The sequence below is a fragment of the Epinephelus fuscoguttatus genome, linkage group LG16 (genome assembly GCF_011397635.1).
Source record: "Epinephelus fuscoguttatus linkage group LG16, E.fuscoguttatus.final_Chr_v1".
NCBI classification, from domain to species: domain Eukaryota; kingdom Metazoa; phylum Chordata; class Actinopteri; order Perciformes; family Serranidae; genus Epinephelus; species Epinephelus fuscoguttatus.
Genome location: NC_064767.1, coordinates 25,764,014 through 25,780,493, shown reverse-complemented (window position 1 = coordinate 25,780,493; position 16,480 = coordinate 25,764,014). Strand labels below are relative to the sequence as shown.

Here is a 16,480-nt window from a genome sequence, read left to right as displayed (position 1 = left end):
CTGCAGCCTACATGGTTAGTGCCTGGTGTAGGAGATGCTGTGAATTGTCACATAACTGAGAATAACAATGCATGTATACACAGCTATGTAATTTTCAGTATGTGTTGTGGATGCCTGTGTCGCACACAGGTAAGTATGCAGTGGTGCCTCAAGGAGGGGCCCCAGCAAGGTAACTGGAGGCTGATACTACTGTCTTTAAGAGGCTTTGGTGTACTAATTTTTTAAGCTAGCGTGACGTGTGGTATCTTGTGAAACTAGACTACCTAATGCATCTATTGGTACCAGTTACGTGGAGCTAAATATCTCTCCGAAGTTTGGCTCAATTCTATTGAGGGAACAGGGGTCCCTTGAAGTCACACCTCAAGGGGGGTGGGGGTGGGGGGGCTTCCTGTATATTCCAATGGCTTTTTGGCTGATACTATAAATGGCCAGAAAATAGGTGGGTATACCCCGTAAACCTGCATTTACCCTCCACTACACCACTAGCATCAATGAACTCCTTCAAATTAAAGATGTGTCTTTTTCAAGGATAGAGACAACCAGCCTGTATGTAGAACAATGAGTCACCTAACATGTATAGATATGTAACACATTATAACAGGATTGCTGTGTCTAATAAGTCTGTGCAAATCAGATAATTGGAAACATCCATTCATCCATTTTCATCTGCTTATCCAGGGTCGGCAGTGTGTTCTGGGTCTGCCCCAGGGTCTCCTACCAGTGGGACATATCTGGGACACCTCTAACAGGAGGCGCCCAGGAATCATCTTGATCAGATGCCCGAACTAGCCCAACTGAACCCTTTCGTCACGAAGGTACCATTGATTGTAAAAGAGGAAACTAAAATGTATCTGTATGCAATTCCTTAAATTTCCATATTGATTTAGTTTTCAACTAGTTTGAAAAATCCAGTTATGGCTTTTAAGTTTTGGTGTGCCACCCTTAGATGTCCACCAGCCCCATGAGGCCACCCCTATGAAACATTTCTATGGGCGCCACTGTAAGGATGGACTGTAGGTAGTATAAGTGGTAGGTTTAGTCAGTGTGATGAAACTATGGCTGACAGTAACCCCGGAAGATCAAATATGCATCTTATGACCGCATGAGACTTTGTTCTTTTGTTATAAAAATAAACAGAGTGCAACTCCAGCTGGGACAGGTAGGTGTCAACGTCACCCTGAGTCCTCCTCCGGTTGTTCACGGCGCCTCCTGCAGGGACGTGTTCACTCACACAACGACATGGCTGCTGCAGTCAGGATGAGGACGTGGAGCTGTCCGGCCAGAGGAGTTTTCTATCCATGGACCGTCCTTTTTGCAGTTTTACTCAATACCATAAATGCGACCGAAGCAGCACCAGAGACAGGGCTTTGGATAATCACAGTTGTAAATGTGAGTATCTTAGACCCGGAATCACTGGAGAACTGCAGCACTGGTTGGCTAACGTTAGCTACATTAGCCTTGTTATGCTCGCCTGCTGTCAGCTGGGAGTGTGGACACAGTCATGTAATCTGTCCTGTATTAATTATATCATGTTAAACCTTCTCCACTGCCACTTGGTGTCCTTGAGAGACCTGGATAATGTGTGCCAGTCGAAAGAGTAGAGTATGTTGTAAGCTAATTAGCATTAGCTTTGTTGAGAAAGGCTGATATTCACTTTTAGGTTAGCCATCAGCTAACTAACGTTAGCTGGCTTTAGCTCAGCTTAGACAGCTGTCCAAAGACTGTTTCCTATTTAGCTGAGTTCCTTGAATAAACCTTAATATGTGTATCCTTGTCTTTGGTTCTGTATCATTAACACATATCACCTTATTGTTGTAATATGAAACCAGGAAGGTGATTTACAGTGAAGTACTTGTACATTGATGTCCCTCCTCCAGTTCATCAGTATTAAGACAGTTCCCAGACTCAGTCCAAGGAGAAATAGAAAGCCTTGATCAATAATTTAAGTACGGAGAAGTGTCTGATTCCCTCTGTTGTGTCTGTCACTATATCTAGTTGCAGTATTGAGTTTGCTGAGAGAGAGGCAGGGCACAACCTGGAGGGGTCATACAGACCTCTTACACACAGACACACACATTCACATTTAAGTTTCTGATTAACCAGATCCACAGGTCTTGTTCCCTCTTTGCAAACATAGAAAGCGGCTGATTTGGTTTGAACTAACCATTGATCCCCCATCCTGCCTTAATGATTATATACTGATCAATAAGAAAACATATTTATTTACTGTCTCGCAGACCTCAAGACCATTGATGTTAAGGAAATCCATGTATAAAGACACTGACATTGAACTGAAAGGTAAGACCTGGAAAATGTGCTCATGATCAATCGCAAAAAAATGTGCGCTTTTCCCCCTTGTGTTTATCATCACCTCTGTCTTCATCTTTTAGTTCTGCATTTTGGATGTCCTGAGAATGTGTCCTTCTTCATTGAATGGTATTTAAAATACTACCCCTGTCACAATGAATTCAACAATATTGAAGTAAGTGCAAAAGCTTAATGCCATATTAATGAACAGAAAATGTATCTGGACACTGATTGTTTGTGAATGCTGATTGGGGACCGTTGCTGTCTATAGGAAATGTATGAGAGAACTCCTCTAAGTCGTGGGGAGGGCCTGGATCCAAATCCCCTTGGACCAGGAGAATACATCAGACACAGACATGGTCCGATAATGTGTAACAGTGGATTACGCTCCTTCCCAATGCTCAAAGTAAGTTTGTTACATTACTCTCCTCAGCATGGTAACACACTTCGCATCATGGCATTTATTATCTCTCAACATCCGGTTACTGTCTGTGTTTTTCAGAAAGCCAAGGCAGATCCACGTACAGTCGGTCCGCCTGTTGATGGTGAAGTACGTGTAAAGAAAAAACATTAATGCTCATTGATTAGAGTAGAGTAGTGAAAGTTAAAGCTAGCAAAGGTCTAAGAAAGTAACAGAATGAACTATTAAAAGTAAGAAAATGTTTTTCAGTGTTGTTTTTTTAAATGGTTTCTGAATACATGGTGTAAAAAGATTTGCAATAATAGACTACATTACTTTTGTGATACTATAGGTTGAAAGTGACACTGGGTGGATTAACGAGGAGTATGACAGTGGCACCACCGCGAAGAACAGCAGTGTTAAAATCAAAGACAACGTCATTGCCACCACGTGGAAGGATGGCCCATACCTGCTGGTTGTTAAGATTGAGTCCAGTAAACAGGATTCCAACTGGAATTTGACAGGTGAGATTTTTTTATAAGCAGAAAGAGCCACTAATATACTGTGTGACTGGCACAGAGGAACTTTATCTCTCTGTATTATGTTATTCTGAATGGAAATGCAGTTAAAAGCATTGATTGATTGGTGGTGCATTAATGTGCAGACGTGACTTCCCTCATTCATCAGAAGCTGGCTCAAAAATGCAAAGCTGTTTTGCATCCAAGTGTCAGATTTCAAAACCACCAGGAGCAAAGTTTCAAAGCTACAGCTAGTAACTTTTATGACAATAACTTTGTGTCATGTTTGCTTAAGCTGTCACTATATTCTGAAAGAAGTACATGAGACTGATCGTCTGTGGGGAAAAAAAATCATTACCTTCATCCTCTTCCTACTGCTTCTAATGGCATTCTCTAGAGTACACTAAAATACATTTCTGAAAACATCTCATGGGGGAAATAGGCAATGTAGCAACAGAATCTTGATTTATATTTGATTAGTGCTGCCTGGTTTGATAGTTTGACCACAGTTCACGGGTTGTTTACGATCATACGCGGTAAGGCGGTTAAAAGCTTTAATAGAGCCAGCAGAGTAAAATTTATTTCACAGATTATCGGTTTCATTTAGTGCTGTGTGAAAAAAGTGACAGTTTCAGCTGATAAGAAAAAAATATTTTTGTAAAAGCGACCAACTGTTTTAATGTATTGGAAATCATTTGTCTAATGTCTGAATTTTGTTTTTTGTTTTTTTTTCCAGTTAATGTGGTGATGAAAGGCAGCCATGGCTTCATCTCTATCACAGAATGGCCTCTCATGATTGTAAGTAGATGACTTCAGAGTAGAAACATGAATGAACTCATTCTTAAAATGTATGTGCTTTGATATTATGTGTCTGTGATTCTGTCCCGGCTCTAATGGAGGGTTGTATTTCACTGTTTTTAGTTATTACAATGGAGTCAAAATATGTGTCCACTGCTTTAAAGTGACAGTTCATCTAAAACACAATAAAACATACAGTTGTTGCTCTGGTTATCCCAGTACAATCTACTCCAGGGAAGTGAGTGGATTTAATTTAATTTGACTCCAGACCTTTGCAGATCAAACTGAAGCTGAATGAATCGTCTGTACTCTGAAAAAAGTAGATGTTTTTGGATGAACTGTCAGGAATTCGGTCTCCAGCTAATGAAGAACAACTGCTCCCATATGTGTTTATAGACTAATCCCTCTCTGTCTGTTTGTAGTTCTACATGATGATGTGCATAGTGTACATCCTGTATGCCCTGCTGTGGTTTATCTGGGCAGCGTGCTACTGGAAGGATCTGCTGAGGATCCAGTTCTGGATAGCTGGGGTCATATTTCTCGGGATGGTGGAGAAGGCCGTCTTCTGTGCCGAATATGAAAACACCAACGCTGTCGGCTCTGCTTGTGAGTATCCACAGATCATCGTGACCTTTTTCATGTGAGATGGGAAGATGTTTGGTTTTTAAACGTAATTTATTCCCTGTCACTGTTGCCTTCAGCTCCAGGTTTGTTGATCTTTGCCGAGCTGGTCTCTGCCCTCAAGAGGACTTTGGCTCGATTGCTCGTCATCATAGTCAGCCTCGGTTATGGCATTGTAAAGTATGTCAGCATATATCCGTACATACAGGTAACATCCAAAATTATTGTTCAAACCATATCAGGCACTCAACTTTTTGATTTTCTCTCGGTCTCTTTGATTTTAGGCCTCGACTGGGGCAAGTAATGCACAGAGTTGTGGGACTCGGCATCCTCTACTTTGCCTTTGCTAGCATTGAAGGTGTCCTGAGGATTACTGGGGTGAGTTGTGTTCTCTGATTTGTTATTGTTTTTAACCGAGATCAGTCTATAAAAATGCCAATAATAGTCAAAACCAGAAGATTTTAACAGTTTTTAATCAGAGGAAAGCAAACACATGGAGCAAAGTTCTAACCTGCTTGCTTTGGTTGGCAAATCACAATAGACTATTCAGTGATCAAAACTATCTTGTAATCAATAACTCGACCCATTGTTTCACCACTAAATAAGAATCAGCAGTACAATATTAAAGCTCTGTGGTTTGTTGTCAGATTGTTTTGTAGTAACATTGACATGACATTACAATACAATTTGTGCATCTTCCCTGATTTGTTGTGGGGCCATAAATCAAGGGTCGAGACAATGGCCCCGCTCTCATTACAGAAATTGTTCTGGCTGTGTTTGACTCCTGCGCCATCTGGTTCATATCCTTCCAGTGCTCTCCTCAGAAGCACCAATTATCAATAGTTATCATGCTCTCATGTAACAGCAAAGTGGATGTATTTGTTAATGAAGTGGTTTTCAGTTTTCCTGCCTTTTAGATTTGGTGATGTGGTGTTTTCTTCTTTGCACTTTGGTGAATGGTTCTTGTTTTACTGGCCCTGCTGCCTTTTTTTTTTTTTTTTAATCTCCCAGCCTATCTGTGATTATTCCACGTCTTTCTCCTCTTCCCTGTGCCCTCTGGTCCTGCGCTATCCTCCCCTTCTAGGCGAAAGACTCTGACTTGGCCCTGCTGGCCAACATTCCCCTGGCTCTGCTTGACTCCTCTCTATGCTGGTGGATATCCTTTTGTGCACCTACAACCTTTCCCTGTGTGGCTCCTCTTTGCTCCTCACCTCCATCATATGAGCCCAAATTAGACTAGGAGAGGTTTATCTACAGCTGTCTGTTTCCCCTCCCAGATAATTAGCAGTAGAAAGAGCACTTATAGTACAAGCTGGCTGAGAGACATACAGCATTAATCATTCATGGTTTCATTCTCCACCGAGATTTATAGCAACTCATGTTTATCGGGTTGATGATTTAACTGCTTTTTAAATTTTTCATTCTCACTGCTTCTTTTCTTGCACAGTCAATCACATTTTGCTGTCTTACATTATGGGACCATCTTGGTACGACTTGGCAGAAGCGATTGATTTGCATGCTCGCCAACCACACTTTACAGGTGGTCCTGTTTAAAACATGGGTGCCACACGGGTGGATAATATAGATAAAAATGCTCCATTGCAATATATTTTTATTTGAGAAATTGTTAATGACAAAAAAATGTTTAAACACCGAGAGTTGTAAGAGGAATAGTTCTCACTGATTACAAATTTACAGTGCTTCATGGTTAACATTTTCAAATCGCCCAACTTTAGATACCACTTTGACAAAGACGTAATTTTTTGCCAACTTATGTTGAATACACCTGTACATCTATGAATTAGCTAATTAAAATAAAACATGTAAAATCAGAACATACACATATATACAGTTGTCCACATTATTGGGTACACCTCAGTCTCAGAACCCATTGGCTATCGGTCTGATAACAATAAGCCTCTGGGGGCAACAACCGATAATTCGGGAGATGTAGCAAGTGGATATCTGGGCCAAAACTTCCTCTTCCATGCGTCAGCTATTTCGGCTAATCTCTATGAAAAGATACCTGCATTTAAGTGCTGATATATTTTTTAATATATAATCAAAATCTAAATCACAATCAGCTGATAGCTGATGGGTTCCACGATGTATTCTGGCTAATGTGTTCACCTCTTTTGCTTACACATGACCTGTTTACCTGCAGGCTACCAAGGCACACTCAAACATGCTAAGTCCAAACTACCTGGACTACAAGCAGAAACTAAAATGCTTCTCTAACAAAATCTTGTTGCGTTATCTGCAGATTCTGTATTCATATGCAGACGTAGAGATTAGGTACACCTAGTTAAGATGGGGTCAACTGGAGAGTTGCAAATCTATGCTTTTAACTTCCAGTTCCACCTCATTCCAAAGTTAACGGCTGTTACGAAACCTGACTCACAGGAGTGCCATAACTATGCAGCTCAGGCTTTTTCTGACATCAACCACGTTTATTACCCATTCATTTGCTTTGTTGAAATGGGTAAGTGAAGTGACCACTCTTTTTGTTTTATTTACATGTGACTCAGTGTCTGGAGGAAAGAGCTGGAATATAATTATATGTGTTCTACGTAATGTCCGCCACATGTTTACCTTGACTGCCACTAACATCTTTGTCAGCCTGGCACAAACCATCAAGACTCTGAAGCTGAGGAGAAACCCCGTCAAGCTGTCTCTCTACAGACACTTTACAAACACACTAATATTTGCTGTCATTGGTAAGTGGTACGACAAGACTTAAAATTGCAACACCACGCTCTGTGCTTGCGTTTACAATTTTTAGTTATTTACATTTTAATCCATATAAAATTCATAGAAAGTGGAGAATCACCAGAAACCTTTTCTTTTTCTCCCCCAGCTTCTGTCATTTTCATAGGGTGGACAGCAAAAAAATTCCGCTTAGCAGAATGCCAGTCTGTGAGTATGGTTTGGCATGTTTATCAGTTGTAGTGTAAATGGTTTGATGTTTACATTTTATTGATAATTGGACCTGTTTTGTGTAAAGGATTGGATCGAGCTGTGGGTGGAAGATGCTTTCTGGAGGTTCTTGTTTTCCGTCATTCTGTTCGTCATAATGTTCTTGTGGAGACCATCTGCAAACAACCAAAGGCGAGTAGTTTGCTGACTGATAAAATCACCAACATGAGCTGAATTGTTTACTGTGCTTTACTGATTGCTTCATTTTCAATATCCACAGGTATGCCTTCACACCTCTCATTGATGACTCTGACGATGAGGAGATTGAGGAGTTCATCGCCTCTACAAACATCGGTACACTAACTCAGAACGCAGCAGCCAATATTGGGAGTTTCTAGTAATGTCATATTAATTTTTACTCGCTTTTATTTATTTATTTATTTATTTTACAGCTGATGGCATAAAGTTGAGAGCAGCTAAAAATGAGACGAATGGCACAGCGAAGCCTGCAGAAACAAACCCGGTCAGTAACACAACTGCACACTTAGTCTGGAATAATTCTGTATTGATTAGTTTAATTTCAGTGTGGTTTATTAAAAAATAAGCATCAATGTTAGGAGTAGCTGTCCACATTTAGGAAATGCAGCTGTACATGTGTCACATGTTTCAGCAGATGGCAGTGTTTTTTCTCTTTTCATCCTTGTTTTTCCACTTGTCCAGGAGGAAGACCTGAAGTGGGTGGAGGAGAACATTCCTAGCTCTCTCACTGATGTGTAAGCATCCTATCAAATTTATTTTTATTGTTGGTGGTGTTCTCATGCAACGCATGTGTGATTCTAACAGAGTCTCTCTGTGTCTGTCACCGCAGAGCTCTGCCCGTCCTGCTCGACTCAGATGAGGTATGAATTACTTTAGAATCTATAAATATACATAATGACAGGATTCACACACCTTATTCATCTAACCAGAGACATGTGGTGTAGATATGTGGAGATGACTAACTTTGTCCAGAAATGGTAAGAAGGAAAGCCTTGCTTGATAATAAATGGGACTTATTCTGGAGTTGCTGTATTAGTGGCGATGTGGGGACTGATGACAGGACCTGTGGTATTTAAGGGATTTAAAGCACATTTTTTGTTCATACCTACTTTGAAATCAAGCACATACTGGCTGCTCACTAAACCTTTCCCCTAAAAAGCTTAGCAACTCCAACTAGGCACAGCAGGCCTGTCATGCTTAGGGATTTCTTCACATGTGAAGCGGTGTGCATGGTGCTGTAGCAAGAGTGATGAGACTCATTCACCAATGTCAAGTATTTCCTTACTTTTGTTCTAAGAAGAATCTATATTGGATTCGTGACATTTTTTTTTAACTGCTGAATTGTTCCACTGTTGTTCTTACATTGATGAATACCATTTAAAGGTCTGTGTGCACACAGAGAAACTGAAAAGAAAGGCTGAGAGATTTAAAGTTAAAGATGCCTGAACAATAGTTTAAAGAGAATCGAGCACCAGACTCCAAACCAAACTTCAGTAGCTCTGAAGTGGAGCTGACTCTGCAGGAAGTGAACAACACACACAACACAACACAACAAGCTGTTTGATTTAGTAGCTCGTACTCGTACTCGTACTCGTCGTCCTCCGCTTATCCGGGTCTGGGTCGTGGGGGCAGCAGCCTCAGCAAAGAAGCCCAGACAGTCCTCTCCCCCGCCACTTCCATCAGCTCCTCCGCGGGAACCCCGAGGCGTTCCCAGGCCAGCCGGGTGATGTAATCCCTCCAGCGTGTTCTGGGGCGGCCCCGAGGTCTCCTCCCGGTTGGACATGCCCGAAACACCTCCCAAGGGAGGCGTCCGGAAGGCATCCTTACCAGATGCCCGAACCACCTCAACTGGCTCCTCTCGATGTGGAGGAGCAGCGGCTCTACTCCGAGTCCCTCCCGGATGTCTGAGCTCCTCACCCTATCCCTAAGGCTGAGCCCAGCCACCCTGCGGAGGAAACTCATTTCGGCCGCTTGTATTCGCGATCTCATTCTTTCGGTCACTACCCAGAGCTCGTGACCATAGGTGAGGGTTGGAACGTAGATCGACCGGTAAATCAAGAGCTTTGCTTTCTGGCTAAGCTCCCTCTTCACCACAACGGACCGGTTAAGCGCCTGCATCACTGCTGACGCCGCCCCAATCCGCCTGTCAATCTCCCGCTCCATCCTACCCTCACCCTTGCGGCCACAGCTCGCAACCACTGCCTCGACAATGGCAGAGCGGAACAAGGCCCATTCGGACTCAATGTCCCCCTCTGCCCTCAGGACACGGTCGAAGCTCTCCCATAGGTGGGAGTTGAAGATCATCTGGACAGGTTCTTCCGCCAGGCGTTCCCAGCAGACCCTCACTGTTCGTTTGGGCCTGCCAGGTCCGCGCGGCGTCTTCCCCCACCATCTGATCCAACTCACCACCAGGTGGTGATCAGTTGACAGCTCTGCTCCTCTCTTCACCCGAGTGTCCAGAACATATGGCTGCAGGTCAAATGATACGACTACAAAGTTGATCATTGACCTGCGACCTAGGCTGTCCTGGTGCCACGTGCACCGATGGACATCCTTATGTTTGAACATGGTGTTAGTTATGGCCAAACTGCGACCCGCACAGAAGTCCAATAACTGAACACCACTCGGGTTCAGATCGGGCAGGCTGTTCCTCCCAATCACGCCCCTCCAGGTCCCACTGTCATTGTCGTGAGCGTTGAAGTCCCCCAGCAGAACAATGGAGTCCCCGGTTGGGGCACTGTCCAGCACCCGTCCCAGGAACTCCAAAAAGGGTGGGTACTCTGAACTGTTGTTCGGTGCATAGGCACAGACAACAGTCAGGACCCGTTCCCCGACCCGAAGGCGCAGGGAAGCAACCCTTTCGTCCACCGGGGTAAACCCCAACGTACAGGCAGAGAGTCTGGGGGCTATCAGAAAGCCCACCCCTGCCCTCCGCCTCTCACCTGGAGCAACTCCAGCGAAGGAGAGAGTCCAACCCCTCTCAAGGACTAGGGTTCCAGACCCGGAGCTATGTGTCGAGGTGAGGCCGACTATATCTAGCCGGTAACGCTCAACCTCTTCCACAAGCTCTGGCTCCTTCCCCGCCAGAGAGGTGACATTCCATGTCCCAAGAGCCAACTTCTGTAACCGAGGATTGGACCGCCAAGGCCCCCGCCTTGGTCTGCTGCCCAATCCACATTGCACCGAACCCTTCTGGATCCCTCTGCGGGTGGTGGGCCTGCAGGGGGACGAGCCCATGTGGCCGGTTCGGGCTGGGCCCGGCCGGACCCCATGGGCGAAGGCCTGGCTCCAGGGCGGGGCCCCGGTAACCCTCCGGGCCGGGTACACGTGTCCTTGATTGTCTCCATCATGAAGGGTCTTCTGAACCGTTCTTCGTCTGACCCTTCGCCCAGAACCAATCTGCCATGGGAAACCCTACCAGGGGCAAAATGCCCCCGACAGCATAGCTCCTAGGGTCATTAGGGCACTCAAACTCCTCCACCACGATAAGGTGACGGTTCTCGGAGGAGCGTGACGGTTCTCGGAGGAGGAGGAGGTTTAGTAGCATCAGTATTAAAAAAAAAAAAAGATGCATGGGATGATGCTATTATTTATTTAGTGAACGCTGTATCCAGAGAAGGGAGAACAAGTGATGAGGTAAAAAAATAATAATAATGATAATAAAAAAATAAATTAAAAGCTCAATCTGCAATCTGGGGCCAAAAAAATAGTTTGGGCCTATAAATGGTGTGATCAATCACTACTGTTTGGATGGCATGGTTCCCAAATAACGTAACTGAATTGAATTAAAGTGTTTCTGTAGTGCATAGAGTCCATTATGCTTTGTACAATAATTATTTAATAACATTATACATGATTAAAATATAATTCTAAATCAAATCCGATACTGTTATACTACTATAGAATTAAAGACAAACATGTCAGCACTTAAATGTGTGTAAGCATGCTCCTGAGTGTGCGTAGATTCTGTTCTTACCTAAGAACAAATCACAACTAAGAAAACATTTTGAAAAACTGCTTAAGGGGATGCCGCATTTTTTGCGCCTTCAAATTCATTGTTTTTTTTTGTTGTTGTTGTTGTTTTGTTTTAAGATATTTTTTGGGGCTTTTTTAGCCTTTAATGGATAGGACAGACAAGCGTGAAAGGGGGAGAGAGAGGGAGTGACACGCAGCAAAGGGCCACAGGCCGGAGTCGAACCCGGGCTGCTGCGGCAATAGCCCTGCACATGGGGCGCCCGCTCCACCACTAAGCCACCAGCGCCCCGAAAAAATTCATTGTTTTTAATGTAGACGCACGGCAGGCACACTCAAACGCCAGAGCAACACCGTTGTGGTACACACACGTTCCCAAGCGCCCATTTTTCAGGCCGCTATGGCTGCTCTTTGAGATAAACTGAGTTCAACTTTTGGAACGCAGCAATGTGCACTGCATGTCATGTAACAAGGAACAACCAATCAAATCCGACAGATCTCTTTCCCTTCTTCAGTAAATATCAGTCTGTGATAAATATGGAGGAGAAGTATATCATTTTAGTGCAGGGCTGCCAGAGCTTTACATCTGTCCCACGGACTATATGCCCACACACATTAACAGTGCCAAGAAGAAGATCAGCTCTGCACTCAGGATTTCAGGTAAACAGGCTATGGTACTGTGCTTGTTGAGCTTGCTTAGCAACCTCAGACGCAACCTGCCACCACGCTCTTAAAAGCTGGCTCAAAAAAGGCAAAAAAGTAGCACCCAGCGCCCAACCTCGCGACGGTTCGAAGGAACGACGTGTATTGCCCCTGAGCAGGTGTTAAGAAAAATTTCCTGTCAAGAACAGCTGATGAAACAGCCCAATGTTTTGCATTCATTTGAACAGTTGTGCTTGCTGTGCCAACTAGTTGTTGCAACGTCCTTTTTCCACATTCTGTGCAGCAGTGATGTGTCATGGCACTATAGAACCAGGCCATATCACAGCTTGTTGTGGTCATCGCTACATTTAACATGCTACAGCTGATAAAATCAGCAAAATCTGAGGACGAATTGATGGTCGCTGTTTGGAAATGGGAATCCTGCTTATGTCTACCTCCGTCTGAAATTCAGACCCAGTGTTTAAAACATTGCAAGAATTTCAAGTGATGCAGTTGTGACTGTTACAGCTGTGAACTGCTGTGCTCTGACAGAATGGAAAGCTTAACAATAACTGAGGGGGGTGAAGCTGTACATTTCATCTGAATAATAACAGGCAGTAACATTGGTTTTCAGGGAATATCTGTCTGAAAATGAAAACTTGATTGCCTGGACAAAAATGTTAAGTTTATATTTGCATATTATTTTGCAGGAAATCATGACGACCAGATACGAGATGTCAAAGCTGGAGTGAGGCGAAACATTTCCAGCCATCAGCTGACACGGAGGGAGAACATAGCAGCTGTCCCTGACTCTGCAGCAGGGCTTTCTCCAGGATTTCCAGTCGGGTGGTGGTGGTGGAGTGCCATGTGGGTCTTATCAGGGGATCGTCCCGTACGGCTTCGACTTCGCAGGGTGGTGCAGACCACAAATTTAGGGGGAGCTCTGCTCATTTCCTCAACTTCTCAAGAGCAAAGGACTCTGCCAGAGGAAAACTGTCTTTTCACTGACCAACTGGTTCACCATTTCCCTGATTATGATCAGTTTTGAGCCTTTCTTTCCAAAGAGAATGTTTCATTTTATATTAAGTGTTGTATTTATTTTCTGTTCTGTTCATGTGAATTTATTTGATCAGATAATTAAGAACAGTGGGCCTCATGCATGAACCTACTCTCTAATATATGTTAAGTGTCTTTTTAAGGGTATGTAGATGTTATTGGCCGGTTGTAATAAAATAAGATGCTTATTTATGATGGGAGAATAATAATCAAAAGGCGTTTTTTCCTCAGTAATTAACAATAGGAATGATTTATCAAAGCTATTTTTGCAGCCAGACAAGAGACAGAGAATTTGACTTTAATGTGTTTATTCATTAATTTCAAACAGGATCGTCATGTATAAATATATAACTGTGAAGCTCTGTAAACAGTATGTATTTTTCATGTGGCTTAGTGTCTGGAACACCCTTTTTTTTTGCTAACATTAAAATCTGAGACGATAAAAAAATTCAAACACATTGATTTTGAATAGAACATTTTGCTCTTATGCACTTTGAGGATCTAAGCTCTGTGCCTACATGTAGTTCTTGTATGAGGCCTAATCTGTTCAGGTAATTGAGAACAATGTGTATGAAAGTGTCGTCCATGTCTCCGGCATCCTCAGTATTGGTGTGTGTGTGAGGGTGATGAAGCACAAACACGTGATTTGTACAATTTAAATGTTAACTGGGTTCAGTAGTGTAGAATTTGGGGGTTTGAATCTACTGTATGTGTGTGGGTGGGCAGGTTTGTGTCTTCTGAAATACGGAGCAATATACTGTATGTCTGTTAATATGGAGTTGAATAATTTCATTATTTATTTGTGTTTCAAGTGTACTTATAAGTTGTTCAAGAGTGTGTTCGGCCCTGTTTACTCTCAAATGTGTGCTTCCATTTTATTTTAACACATTGGACCCCAAACAATCTCGCAATGTGTTAGGCGGCCAGCAAATTGAAGTTTCTTTCTCATTGCTTTGCACAGTTTGATTTCTTTGCTGATAGAAATCATTGTGGTGGTTTCACAGACACCTTAATGACGTTCGTGTTCTGTTAAAGTCTTAATATTGGTTATTTTTCTGCAAATGGCTGCCCTGGTGTTTTTGTCAGTGTAGTTTTGGAACACTGTCGTCGTCTTCATGTGTGTTGTTGGACTTTTTCTGTGCAGGCCATCCCATATTATGACACATTAGATAAGTTATGTTGTTAGCATAAGCACAAGCTGATCACTTGGGTTTATAATGTCACTGTTCCGTTTTCTTATTGGTTGGAAACCTGGAGTAATTGTGCTTTTGATGGCAAGCTGTCCTTCTGTTATATAAAACTGCAGACACCTGCAGTGGACCTCGATTATTTGTACAGATGGGTTTTGGCTGATTCCTGTTATTTCATAATTCCACAGGTGGAGAGGTGTCTGGATAATATGACTCGTCTTTTTCTTTTTTTCTTTCGTGGGTGTCACGAAAGAACTGCGCTTGAACTTTTCATACCAGCAGTTTTCTTCTCTCTTCCTTCTCGGGGAGTGTGTACAATATTAATATTAAATATTAATTGAACACAGGAGAATGTTTGTTTCCTGGCTTATGATTTTCAGTATTAATTTGGCAATAAAAGTGCATATTTTACGATGGTTGTGATTTTGCTACATCAGTTCAAATCTGTTTCTTTTTAAAGTTGCCTTGTAAATACCAGATTCAGGAAGAAATAGGAGAAATGTTTGAATGAATGGGCTATTGTGAGGTAAAAAATTATGATGAATGATAATGAAACACAGATTGAAATGCTGCGAGGGGACTTCGAATAAAGCCCAGTTGCTGAAAAATAAACCCTGAGTTTCTCTCAAGCCATTAGCCTTTAATAGGCTTGTGACCGAGAGGGCTGAAACAGCATAAAATTCACAAACAACCCAATGTATTTGTTATATTGACATTACAAGTTGTTTTATGGAGACCAAACTGGTTAACCTTTGAAATTAAAATGCTCTTTAAAGCTGCATGATTATTCAACATGGACATCATATGGACGTCACTTAATACCAGCTGTTGGGCTTATTTGCACCCTTTTCCTTTGCTGTGGGCCTCTGCCGCAGTATTTTGGTTAAAATGATCAAACATTAAGAGCCCAAATATTTGAACTGCAACTATACAATTATGAAATCACCAGTAAAAATCGTTGTGATCTTTTTGTGGTGACAAAAAGGAAAACATGGTCTGATTTTGAGAAAAGCCCTGTGAGTCCCAGAGCCATAGAGACTGGTTTCTTCATCTGAGCAACCTGCTACATGAATTCATTCATTTCTTAGAACAGTTTTCTTGTTGATCCATCATCTATGTTTTCTGTCCAAGCTGATAATAAGATTGCGTCAGACAGTTTTTTGCCCCAAACATACAAAAAAAACAATTATTATTCTAAGGCCTGTAACAGCAGATAATAGGCCACTTCAAAGTCAGAGACAAAAGCAAAGGCACCTTCGTGTTGCTTTCCAGTACCCTCACATATTTCAGGATTTCTTCCAAACATTTCTCCCGCATGAAAGATGATCCACAGGCGACCTCTCCCCTCTCCTGGATAATAGAAGTGCAGCAAAATTCCTCTCTGGTGCCTTTCATAATGAACAAACCCACCAGCAAGACATGTGCCTCTTTTCTGTTTTGATGGTGATCCATAGATTTACAGTGTTTGTGCTGTTTCACTTCAGATTGACTCATGGTTTTGTGCTTCAATGGGCAAAGTCAAACTATTTTTTATAAGGATACTGTAAATATTTTGGTCCAGTATTTTATTTGAATTAATGTGTGCCCATTTTGACCAGAAGTTCAGCATTGACATTTATCAAGACACAGAGAACTTGCATTTGTAAAGGGGAACAGTGGTCACATACAGATCCTTACCAGCACCAAAGGCATATTTATCAATCTGGACTGTTTTGATGTGAATTGCTGAGTGTTGGAGATATGCACTCAGCTTGTGGTGCTTGTGGTCTCTTTCCAGAAATCATGACCCAATTACTCAAGATAATCCACAGACTTTGTAGTGAGCAGTTTGACGTAGGAACTATTTTCTTTTTACTGAACCACACTTGCCAATTGTATCACTGAGCGGAAGGAAGCATGCATCTACAAGAGTCTGTGCTAATGACGGTGTGAGATGGAAACATTAATGGCATCTTTGTCGACTGAGTTGTAATGTTAGCTAGCTCAGTGGTACTACATGAGCTAGCAGTAGATGCACGCTT

The 16,480-nt window shown here is 42.5% G+C and overlaps 1 protein-coding gene across 2 annotated transcripts; it reads left to right on the top strand.

Moving 5' to 3' along the window:
* The first annotated feature begins 1,096 nt into the window (after positions 1–1,096).
* Positions 1,097–14,805, top strand: tmem87b (transmembrane protein 87B). Of its 2 annotated transcripts, none has more exons than XM_049600344.1 (19): positions 1,097–1,389; positions 2,238–2,298; positions 2,391–2,482; positions 2,579–2,713; positions 2,810–2,857; positions 3,060–3,231; positions 3,962–4,023; positions 4,446–4,629; positions 4,725–4,824; positions 4,929–5,022; positions 5,729–5,802; positions 7,255–7,361; positions 7,502–7,560; positions 7,649–7,752; positions 7,841–7,914; positions 8,013–8,083; positions 8,281–8,333; positions 8,429–8,459; positions 12,924–14,805. In XM_049600344.1, exons 1-19 carry the CDS (start codon positions 1,240–1,242, stop codon positions 12,963–12,965), a joined length of 1,713 nt encoding a protein of 570 aa, XP_049456301.1. In that variant the 5' UTR covers positions 1,097–1,239; the 3' UTR covers positions 12,966–14,805. The 2 variants fall into 2 exon arrangements, with proteins under 2 accessions (XP_049456301.1, XP_049456302.1); XM_049600345.1 differs by lacking the exon at positions 5,729–5,802 and adding an exon at positions 5,373–5,446 and having other exon boundaries at positions 1,098–1,389.
* Positions 14,806–16,480: the final 1,675 nt, after the last annotated feature.